At 45.6% G+C, this 12,207-nt stretch overlaps 1 protein-coding gene across 3 annotated transcripts in view; it reads left to right on the forward strand.

Annotated features, from left to right (window-relative positions):
- The window catches only part of cttnbp2 (cortactin binding protein 2), a 97,193-nt gene that overhangs the window by 55,334 nt on the left and 29,652 nt on the right, over nt 1-12,207 (forward strand). For all 3 annotated transcript variants that reach the window (XM_074633635.1, XM_074633634.1, XM_074633636.1), the window contains 2 exons: nt 4,490-5,924; nt 10,447-10,764. In XM_074633635.1, the coding sequence (XP_074489736.1) occupies nt 4,490-5,924; nt 10,447-10,764 (1,753 nt within the window). The remainder of the gene's footprint in view (nt 1-4,489; nt 5,925-10,446; nt 10,765-12,207) is intronic.

Below are 12,207 nucleotides of genomic sequence, written 5' to 3' on the forward strand. Positions count from 1 at the left end.
GGAAGACCCCCCTCCCTCCCTCCTTTAGCAACACTCAACAGTGATGAAGACGCGCTGTATTTGTTGGGTTTTGTGGGTAAACATGCTGCCAAAGTGTTGGGAGGCTGAATTCGGAAGCAAGGTCACGACCGCCGGTGCTGAAATTCCTTTTTCTTAAAATAGTCCTGAGGCTTCCTCCTTCACTTCCTCCGTCTTTCATCCCCAATTCTCCACAGTCGCTGAATAAGCAGCTTTATTCTGCCGCGATGCTAGCTGATACCTCGGAGCTGCAGCTTTTCAGGTGTAATGGTAGACCTGTGAGGGAAAGACTGTACTTCTAAGCTTTATTTAAATATTTCAGTAAGCGGTGGGGGGATATCTCAGGTACCTGAGGTGCCTCCAAGGTATCTCCATAAAATGAGTTTAATATCATTATTATTTCACTCTACAGATGTAGGGAGCAAGACGCATATTATGCATGACAAGCATGATTATACGCACTTTGCTGTGTGGTTGTAAGTGCACACACGCTCAGTAAAGGTCAATCTCTTCATTATGCTGCATTAAATAATCAAACAAGGAAAACAGTCTCGCAAGAGGTTTGTCTGAATGCAAAGTAGGATTCTCTGCCGTTTTCACAGGGTCATCCAGCAAAAGAGCTGATCCTGTTTTGCCACAGCGGAGGAAGACCAGGTTAGAATTAGGGATGTGACGGTGAGGACATTTTCCCATCGGTTAATAAACTTGTGACAACACCGGTATTACCGATTACACCGGATATTTTACAAGAAAAGATGACGTCAACATGTTTAGCGCGCTTACTTTGAACTTTACTAGAGTAGCGGTGTGTCTGGCCTCTCTGGTCCAGCTTTTGCTACGGGGCCTCAGGGGGTCTACCTGGCGCCACTGCGCCGCCCACACCGGCTGTGACCGCTCCGTCCTCCGCACGGCGATTACCTCATTAACATTACGGTTCCCTTATAGTATTGGGTTTAATTCTGAATTATTGCCAAATAGGCACGTTTGCTTTTTGCTTCGACACCAAATCCTACAACGGTTCTTGCATTAGTCAACTATTTTATTTTCTGTTTTACAAAGCAAGAAGTAAAATCAAGTCCTTAATAAATGCTGTATCTGCAGTTTCTGACCAGGAAAACAAAACTGATGAATATTATCACCTCCTGGTGGTCATTATGTAAATAACTAGCTTTGTACATGTAGGTCATCTGAATGTGTATCAGTAGGCCCTACAGGTTTTGTAAACATCATTTGAAACTTTTCTCGTTGACAGTGCCCGAAAGAAGTGGACATCTGGAGCGTGCAGCATGTGCCACTGTTTACCAAACGTTATTGTACATCAGTGTGGATGCTAACATCGTTATCGCTATATTTGTCGTTGTGGTTTAGTGTTCCCGGTTTGGACGGCCCTTAAAACTTAAGTTTGCTATTTCAGATCCCTGTCCTGGATTCAAAAGGAGATAAACATCCCTCCGTCTGCAGTTACACCTTAGAGGAAGTTATGTAGCTGTTTTTAGACGTCTTGTTATACTTGGCTGCTCTCAGTGTGGATGGTTCTGAACTGTATGTTTGTGAGGCAGATGCTGAAAAAGAGTCTTCATGTACTCTCCTGATTTAAATAAAAATTATTTTAGGGGCCATCCTGGTGACTTATAGTGAGGTTATGCTTTTAAAGAGCTAGTTCGTAAGACGTGTGTTTATAGCTGTTACAAACGGCCACACTAGAAGGTGAAAAGCTGAACTCTTTCAGTCTCTCCTGGATGGCATTTATAGTGTTGCATTTGTTTGTATACATGCAGCCATCCATCCATTATCTGTAACCGCTTATCCTGTTGCGGGAGGCTGGAGCCGATCCCAGCTGACATTGGGCGTAGGCGGGGTACACCCTGGACAGGTCACTAGACGATCACAGGGCTGACACACATAGAGATAGACAACCATTCACGCTCACATTCACACCTATACAGGCAATTTAGTGTCAACATTTAACCTAACCTGCATGTCTTTGGACTGTGGGAGGAAACCGGAGAAAACCCACGCTAACACGGAGAGAACATGCAAACTCGACACAGAAGGGCCCCAAGCCGGATTTGAACCTGCGACCCTCTTGCTGTGAGGTACACGTGCAAAGTGACAGAGATAGTTGTGTAGAGAATGGAAAAACAAAAGCTAGAGAGAAAAGTTCAAACCCTGCTTGCTTTCTCACCTCCTCACACCTAACCAATCACTGCGGGAAGTGGGCGTGAATGTCTCGATTGTCGATTTCGTAAATTATCGGAGGCAGCCAATATGGTAAAGGTGTGGGTGTTGAGCTGTTTGACCATCCAACGAGCACTTCTGTTTAAGCATACTGGCCCCTTTTATAGATCAAGAGGTTGAAAGATTTTCAGAAGCTTCTCCAGCAGTGCATTTGGGTCATATTGCAATCAGTGGTGGTGTTTGCTATTTACTGCCATAGCCTACATGTTTTTAACGCATGCCTGGTTTCAGTCCACGCTGCCCCGCGTGTCACTGCTTTCACAGCATCCCTAAATGTGTTCTTCCGAGGCATTAGGCTGACTTACAACAGACATAATCCTCACCCAATTAACAGCTAGTCGTAGCACCTTCTTTGAGTAACGACTGGCGCTCCCTCGGCGCTCCCCTTTGCTTATAAACCCTTCGCTCCTCCTCATCATCAGCTGGTGGTGATATGTACTCCCTGGTGGTTTGGAGACCGGGGAAGTGAGGGGAGGGCGTCTGGTTTGGGACAGGTGGCGAGGTCTCGACTCTTTTGTTTGAGGCTTGTTAGAGCGATGGGGTCTTGGCAATCAGGTGGAGAGCCCCGGTTAAGCCTTGTTACCCTCTGTGAAGCTGCTCCGAGCTAACAATAGCAGCGACGCTCCAGATATAGAGACCGTGGCTTTGACAAGTCATCGAAATTCAACCGTATGCAGAGACGCTGTGTCTCTCTGAATAGATAAATTAGACTCTTTCCCCGAGCCTCCCCGTGGATTAATAGTGTGTCTATTTGTGTAAATATCTGCTTATCCGTCTTTTTTGCCCGTCTATTTAATCGAGCTGTTTTGTCTGGCTCATTTGATTAATCTGGCTCGTCTTCTGGAGAAAATCGTTTCCGGCTCATTTTTTGCTTCGTGACGACTTTAAATTTGGATGGTCGCATTACCGCAGAATGCAAGCGGTTGCATTTTTATCTGATACTCAAATTACAGACTGAATTAAAACGCCGTGTTTGTACCCGATGTTTTCTGTGTCATTCAGGTGATGGATGGTATTTTCAGGATTCACGCGATGCCCCCGTGTGCTGACATAGGCAGCGTGTCACAGATGGGTTGCCGGTGACACAGGAGGCATGAGGGTGATGTCTGTGAAATATGTCTGAGAGAGAGATATTGAGATGTTTGACATACATGTGTGGCTCACGGAGCATGAACAGTATGTACAGTCGGTGTGGGTGCTGCTCTGATTGATTGCAGGATGATCTGTGTTAAAAAGAGGAAAAGATGTCAGCGGATGATGTCAGTGTGTCACATGTACATCACGTTCATTTGGTAATTCTATAACTGAAGACACATGATGTTGATCTTGTACATGCTCTAGGGCTGTCAAAGTTAACGCTTAAATAAGGCGTTAATGCAAATATGTTTTAACGCCACTAATTTCTTTAACCCATTAACGCAAATTGTCATTATTAGGTTGTAGCGGGCTCAGTTTTAAAGCTAGAGTGAAGATACTGGTATCATATGAAACTATAAAACCTAAGGAATCCATTGGTACCAACCATGTCATACTAGCTTTAGCCAAGGAGGTCATTGTTTATTTCAAAACAATGACCGGCTCCCTTACTTGTTTAGTGTTGTTAATTGATTTTCCAATAATAAATATATACATACATTTTCATAGAGTGAGCATATTTGCCCACTCCCATGTTGCTAAAAGTATTAAATACTTGACAAATCTCCCTTTATGGTACATTTTGAACAGATAAAAAATGTGCTATTAATTTGCTATTAATTAGCGCGGTGCGGTGCAAAGCAGCAGGCTGACATGGTCTTCTATCTGTCCGTCTCCATCTCCCTCGTTTCAGTGCCGCTGCCGCACTACTGTACACACACAAACTTCTGCACACAGCAAACAGCGATATCCGTCTGAGAATAACTTATAATAATTAATGTTGAATAGTAAAAGTGAATAATGTTGTGGGTTTATTCATTATTTCACGGGCTATTTTGGGATTTATACATCATTATTACATACTTGTATATGAAAGAAATAAAAAAACAACAAACAAAGCATTCGAATGCTGATTAGGAGGTGGGTTACCATGGCAATGGTTGAAGTTTCGAAGCATTCGGGTCAGCCCTAGTCTTTAGTGTAGATCTGCCAAGCCCAACTCCAAATCTAAAACTCATGATATGATCTCTTGGTACCCGTTTGTGAAATACTGCATTGAGCTACTGTTCCCTGACTGTGTGTGTATTTTTCCTTCCAGCTGGAGATGGAGAAGCTGCAGCTCCAGAGTCTGGAGCAGGATCACCGCAAGCTGACGGCGCAGCTGAAGGACGAGCGCGAGAAGAACAAGCACATTGTCATGATGTTGGTGCGTGAGTGCAAGCAGCTCGCCACGCGGGTGGTGGAGGAGTCGCAGCGCTTCGACGAGCTCCAGGCTCGCCTGGACGAGGAGAGTCGCGCCTCTGGCCGGCTCCAGGAGGAGCTGAGCACCGAGCGGCAGCGTAGCCAACAGATGGAGGCCAAGATGGAGAAGCAGCTGTCGGAGTTTGACACAGAGCGGGAACAGCTGCGCGCCAGGCTGGGCCGCGAGGAGGTCGAGAGCCAGAGTCTGCGGCAGCAGGTGGAGCAGCTCAGGACTGAACAGGGCGATGGGAAGGATGGTGCCGCCGTCACCCAGCCTGCTGCTGCTGCCGGAGCAGAACCTGCTGCCCCCACCAGCCCGCCACCCAAACCTAAAGCTCTGATGTCAGTTTCTGTAGCGACAGAGCCCATCAGCTCTCGAACGGCGTCTTGCCAAACGGACCTGCCCCCCACTGAGGTGGAGGGTCCCAAGAAGAACCCCCTCACTATACCCGTCAAACCAACCCCTGCCAACTATGTGGGCCTGAGTCTGCCAAAGACAAGCGGTCGGGGGATCGTCCACAGCAGCTCAGGAGGACTGACACAGACAGAGAATGGCTCAGAAGGCCAAGCCCCCCACGGCTTACCCACGGGAGTCAGCCCCCGTGTCCAGGCGGCCCGCTACAAGTTCCAGGAACAGGACCAAAACGGCACGTCGTCCCAGAGTCCTCCGGCCCGTGACCTCTCCCCCACCAACCGTGACAACTTCGCCGCCAAACAGCAAGCACGCCACACCGTCACACAGGTCCTTTCGCGCTTCACCAGCCCCCCAGCAGGAGGCGGTGGACCCCTCCGTCCAGGCCTGCCCCACTCCGCCTCAGAGGGAGGCCCTTTTCCCGGCCGCCTGAGCCATCCCATCGGCATCAAGTCGCCCACGGTGGCCAGGATCGACCGGGGAAACCCTCCCCCTATCCCTCCCAAAAAGCCAGGTCTTTCCCAGACCCCCTCTCCTCCTCATCCACCCATCAAGGGGGTGGGGGACAGCAGCCGCTCCCCAGGGGCCGGGCTGAAACCGGCCACGCCTCAGTTGCCGCCCAAACCCGCCCTGGACCTGGTCCCAGCCCTGACGGCCTCTCAGGTGGGTGCCTGCCCCGCCTCCCGCTCCTCGGGGCCTGGCCGGGGCCCTCAGCGTCAGCCGGCAGCAGCATGTGCAGAGTGCCCCCCCGTCATCAGCCCTGCCACCACTGTCAGTAGCCCCTCCTCCATAAACCCCCCCTCCACCTCCTCTTCCATTAGTGCTTCATCCTCCCGTAGCCCCCGAGCCTCCGCAGGCAGCCCCCTGGCAACAGCATCAGGTAAAGGGGCTCCTCCACGCTCCACCTCCCTCCAGTTCTCCCCACTGCCTCTTTTCTTCGACTTTCTTTCCACGCCGCTAGCATAGAATAGCATAGCATAGCATAGCATAGCATAGCATAGCGATCAGCATAGCGATCAGCATACTTGCCAACCCTCCAGATTTTCCCGGGAGTCTTCCGTTTTTCATCGCCCTCTCCCGGTTTCCTCCCGGGGTCACAATACTCCCGTATTTCTCTAGATTTATGTCAAATTGTCACACTTTTTTTGGGGGGTTTTCGTTATCTTAGCCTGTTTCTGGAACTGAACAAAGTCTATAAGTCCTACTGTTTCGACCCAGACGACAATAGAGCTACATCAACTGTCTTTTCCTGGCAGAAGAGAGCAGTCTATGCTCTCAACACAGCGCAGTTTGAGTCTCATGTTTAAGCTGCGCTCGACACAGCGTGCAGCGGCCAAAGTTGGGCTTTGCTCAACGCAGCGAAAAGCTGTCGTGGCGCGGCGCAAGCCATTGGAAATAACGGGTTTCAGAGCGCAGTGGTGGTGTTATTGCGTTGTGTCTAAAAGGACCTTCAGTGAGTGAGAGATGGAGAGTACTAAGGGAAAGAAATACTCAAGCAGGAGCAAAAATAAATAAAAACTGATGACTATTAGTTTATCATAGAGATTCACTCGCCAAGTTCAAACTAGAGGGGCGAATTATTCAGTTTTTAACATGAAAATGCTGTTGCAGTATACTTATTATTTTGTTAACTCTTTTAAAGTCACCAGAATGCAGGAAACAAAGTCTCTGAAACTCAAATGTTTCTGGTCCCCGCTTTGTTTTTGAAATCCTCCCTGTTTTCAAGGTCTCAAGGTTGGCAAGTATGGCGATCAGGTCACAGGCAAAACTGGTCTAACCACAGGAATGCGATGCAGAATAGCACACGGGTCAACTCAGTTTAAGTCACTGACTCTATTCCTCAACCTCACTGCTTTCTCTCTCTACTCATCTCTCCTTCTCTGCCCTTAATGTGTCCTCCCTCTGGGCACCTTTCGTCTCCCATGTTGTCACATTAGCCCTGTCGGTATCAGTATCGACATGTCGCTAACGTGTTGCTCAGAGTCTAGAGGTTAGCCGTCCCACAGCAGAAGGAGCACGTCAGGGTGAGTTGAGGCAAAGCAGACGTCCCCCCCCTCCCCCCTTTTGTGTATTCAGATTGGTTTGTAGGTCCAGTAACCCCTGTCCTCTCTGAAGCTGATGCCAGAGGCTGCTCTCTCCTCCCCTTCCCATTTCCATCCTCCAGTAGCATGCCATGACCGCTCCTCTACGTCCTGCACTCTTCCTGTTTCAGCTTCCATTAACTCGTCCTGTCCGTTCTGCCTCCCGTGTCATTGACGGCTCTCTGTGTGTAATTTAATCGTTTTGATATAAATGTAGCATTTATATTTAGCTTCTGATGTGCTTTCAGTGCTATGCTTGATTTTACTGTGTAGTATGTATGATTACAGAATATTTCCAGTTTATTACAACGTTGGTTTTATTTCCATAGTTACCAACAACTTTTCTCTCCGCCATCAACGAGGGAAGAAATAATCACTGTTGCTGCTTTTTACATGTTGTGGAAGTCCCAGATATGTCAGATAACCAAATGCTGTCGTGTCTGGGTTCGTAACATCACCCGGCGGCGAGCTGTATTCACATACAGTGCCATTGCACTGACTGTAACTAGCAAGCCACACGTCGCTACTGCGGTATGAACCCAAAATAAACTGACTGTGCTGTGATTTAATTGCAATTAACAGATCAAAATGATGCCGAAATAACAACATAATGATGCAGATTTGTAAAAAGTCTGAATTGAGGCTTTGTCAGGTCTGTCCGGAAGACGACAAGCAAACAACTTTTAAAATGCTTGTTTTCTGAATGGAGTTCGGATCAATCAGTGCCAGGCTTTGCAGCTGCTTCATCAACACTCAACATACAGTCATATGGGCATAAATACGGCAGTGACATTGTTGTTTATACTATAGATAGTCTGAGGTTTATACACATACATTTATACACAGAGTTTGTCCGGTCTCTCTGTGTGAACACACCATTAAACCATAGGAATAACAAATTTATTTTGAAAATTAACTGTTGGCTCGTCTGATCATCCGGCTGCTCATGTTTCTTGCCCAGTCTTCTTACTGTTAGTAATGCTGCTGCGTTCGCAGGTATCGTATGTGATAGAAATGATGACAAAATGTTGGAATAAATTAAAACCCACGTTGTAATGAACTGGAATTATCCTGAAATTTACCTGTGAAATGTGACAAAGTACATTTGCATTTTTGAAAGTCCTGTTCTTTTGCATGCAGATGTATCCCGATTGTTTAGTTACAGTCCCCTAATTATCAAGTATTTACCCAGTCAATACATGGTACAAAGTCGTATATTATTGGGTAATTACCACTGGTAAATAAGTAGGTAAATACTTTCTTTGTATTTATTTGTAGTTTCTTTGTATTTAACTACTCATTTACCAGTGGTAATTACCCAATAAAATACTACTATATACCAAATATTTACCGGTAAACTCTATTTAGTCACATAACCAGGTGCTTTACAAGAACAAAAGACCGAAAATGACGTAGAAAACAAATCATTAAGAATATGGCACTCTTGACATTTATATCATGTTTTTGTAGATGGTCTTGATTATTGCTCCTATGAGTGTGTGCTGACCTCCAAATGTTATTTACTGATATTTAAAGGTTAGATTAAAGCCTCCATAAGCATAAAATAATGATATATTTGTTACTATACACTGATCTCAAGTAAAAAAGTAGTGTTGCCAACCTTTCGGGTTTGCATTCGATTGCAGCATCTCCCGATTACAAATCTGATAAACTTCTGAAGTAGTTCGGGGGATTTCTGCTACTTCACAGACTTCTTTATTTATCACAGTTTCAAAGCAGATCCACGATCTCGCCTGTCAGCAGCCAGCTATGTTTTTGTTGCTTTTGCCCTTTTTTATTCTCATCACCACCACCCACTGAGAGACAGGAAGTGCAACCATAGCGGCTGCCATTATCTACGTCCTTGAGAATCTCTGCTGCACTTTTTTCTTTAGTCTCTTTCGTATCTCTCTCTTCAGTCTGTGAGACAAATTTCTGCACTGAAATTCTCCATTCTGCCTTTTTCTAACTCATATTTAACCTTCCCAGGTCAGAGCAGCCGTAGCATCTCCAGCCTTTAGCATGTTAGTTTTAGCAAAGTTGTTTGGTTTAATAATTGGGTATTCTTTCTGTTATTCATTTCATCTGTTTGTCTGTTTGTTTGTTTGTTGTGCTTTATCATTTCAAATAATGCTGTTTTATTGCAACGGTATCCTACTAAATAATGTCTGTATTTCTGTGTCCACTGTGTGAATATTGTGGGTGAATGATGGTGCTGAAAGATGAATGCTATCCATCATCTCGCTGTTAATCTGATGCGATGACAGACTCTTTTGTCCAGGCTGCAGCGCGCCCCACATGTTGATTCAGTTACATTTCATCAGAGGGTTCCTGCGTCGCTTTGGGGTGGGGTCGGGGGGGGGGGTGATATCTGCATAATCCCAAATTCAAAAATATGTAGATGGAAAATACAAAAATGATCTATTATAACAGTAAACAACATATGTGAAGAATAATGAAATAATCTAAAATTCTTGTTTTTATGAAACACAGTAAGACGGTGAACATCTTGCTTGTGTTTGGGCTGTTTTGTCTCTTCTTCACGTAATCGTGAACCAGGAAATATAAATAGCGGCAAACTCTGCGCAGGAAAGACGTCGGGGTGGACGGGTGGGTCAAAAAATACGGGACTTTCGCCCAGGAGACCTGCGTTCGTGTCCCGCGTGAGACCAGAAGTCAACATTGATTTATTTGTCACATAAGTTACACACTTCAGTAATGGCACTTCTGGAGTTATTTTAAGCCAAACCACGATCTTTTCCTAAACCTTACTAAGTAGTTTTCTTGCCTAAACCTAAGGAAGTTGATTAACGTACAAGAAACATAATTATAGAATTGAAGAAAAATACTATAAAAATATGAAAAAATACCATAACAATTTTAATAAAAAATAAAATAATAAAGATAAATACAAGAAACATAAATAAATGGAAATATTGTCGATATATTTTGCCTCATTTTTTATAAACAATTCCCCCAAATTCTGCCTGTCATATCTGGTATCTTTGAAACGTTTGTCTCTCCACTAGAATTTGAAATATGGGTGTTTGAACAATGTTTGGCTGCACAACATGAGCTTGTACTCACTGGAGACGTTTATTTAACTACAGTACCTCCTGCCTGCTGCTCAGACAAAAGAGACTGTACTAAAGTATGCATGGAACTGAAGTGTGCTCTACTCCCCTTCCAATTCCTCCACCTTCTTGCACCCTCGCTCTCCCGTGCTCAGCACTTCTAGAAGCCTCTTCTTCCTCCTGCTCCTCCTCCTCCTCCTCCTCCTAGTTTAACCTGTGCTGCTCCTGCTCCTCCTTCCCCTTGCAGGCTGGTGTCCCTCCGTAGTCTCCTCTCTAAGCGGCGGAGGGCCTGCTGCCCTGGACGGCGGGCGCCCCCTGCTACCCCAAGCTGCTTCCCAGGGAAATGTCACTTTATTGTCAATGCTGCTTAACCAACCAGACCCGACCACCACTACCAACACTACCACCACCACCACCACCACCACCACCTCCTCCACGTCCACCAACACCACCTCTACCACCGCCATGGAGGACAAGCCCAATCATCTTGAACAAGACCACCACCTCTACCACAACCACAACCAAACCTCTGCCTTGTTTGCTGCTGCTCAGAATGGACACACAGGTAACTGACATTTGATTAATCAATACTGGTTGGCTGGTTGACATTTAAGGGGTAAAATTAAAGGCACTGCAGGTATTGATGAAGCTAGAAATGGACAAAGGATTGCCTTAATGCAGATGGGTAGGGCTGTCGCGGTGATGATGCTTGTCTCAACAGTGCGATATGTGGCATTATTGCTTTATTTTAAGGCTTTTATTAGGTATATTGTTGCTTTGTTAATAACAAAGATGACAGTTTTAAAACGAATGAAATACTTGTTTTGTGTTAAATGCCAGACACAGAAGGGCAATGAGGTTTTTTTTTCAGCTGAGGTGCGTTGGTGGTGTCTGGTTGCTATGATACGGAATATCCACAAAAGTGAAAAATCTCAGCACAAAGTATAGTACTTGGTGTGGATGAAGGGAAGGTCGAAGCACGTAGGGAGAGAGGACGAACCCGCTGATCTATGTGTATTGATTTCTCCTCCATTGCTGTTGTCGTCCAGCACTTGTACATGCAAGTGGTATTTGTCCCGCCCCTCCTACATTATGGTTGGACGGCTGGGTAAAAAAGTGACCGTGACGAGCGCAGTGTTTTACCCAAAGTTGAGCATTTTTCATCTCCCAGCGACCAGAAAAAAAACAGCAAACGTGCAACACTCAGCGGCTCGTCACGCTGCTGGTGTTTGTAGCATGGTGTCCCATTTTAAAGAATTCAAAAAAGAAAAAAACATGACCAAAGCGTTTTTTGGCGGTTGCTTGCCATTCCCTGCGGTTGGCTTGTGAATAGAGCAGTATTGCCGTTATTGCTACAGACGGGACCGTAGCTAACACTGAGAAGAATGAGGTCATGTCCTCTGGATTTTTTCTGTGAATTTTGGCTCTCTAGCGGCCTGGGAGAAGTTTAAAGGAGCGATATGTAGCAGTGACAGCTAGCGTTTAAAATGTATACTGCAGTCCGATTTCAAAACATCGGAGCCGAGGCCCGTCCGCTCCGACGTAGCGACTGATAGCAGTTAGTTAGCGTGTGTTAGCATCATGGCGATAGCTTCTGGCCACCAGCAGTAGTCCTAATACCTGTCTGTGGTTCTGGTCAGTGGTTGGCTGGATGATTGATTTGAAAGAGTTGTCTTCTAGCAACGCCCAGAGGCTTGTATTGATCCAAATCGATCGATAGAGAGAAGGTGATACACTCAAATACAAACAAAGGTTTCAAACAGGATTGATTGTTTTACCATGAGCGTGGCTGATATGAATTAAATATAAGGATCATAAGACATCACCATGATAAAGATTATAAAGTGAATCTATAAATACATAAATAAGATATGCAGTTTGAACACACACACACACACACACACACACACACACACACACACACACTCACTCTCACTCTCTATTCTTCTTGTTAGTCAGCATTTTCCTTTTACTGCACATTAAAGGAAAGTAGAAAAGTAGGGCTGTC

The sequence above is a fragment of the Sebastes fasciatus genome, chromosome 4 (genome assembly GCF_043250625.1).
Source record: "Sebastes fasciatus isolate fSebFas1 chromosome 4, fSebFas1.pri, whole genome shotgun sequence".
NCBI classification, from domain to species: domain Eukaryota; kingdom Metazoa; phylum Chordata; class Actinopteri; order Perciformes; family Sebastidae; genus Sebastes; species Sebastes fasciatus.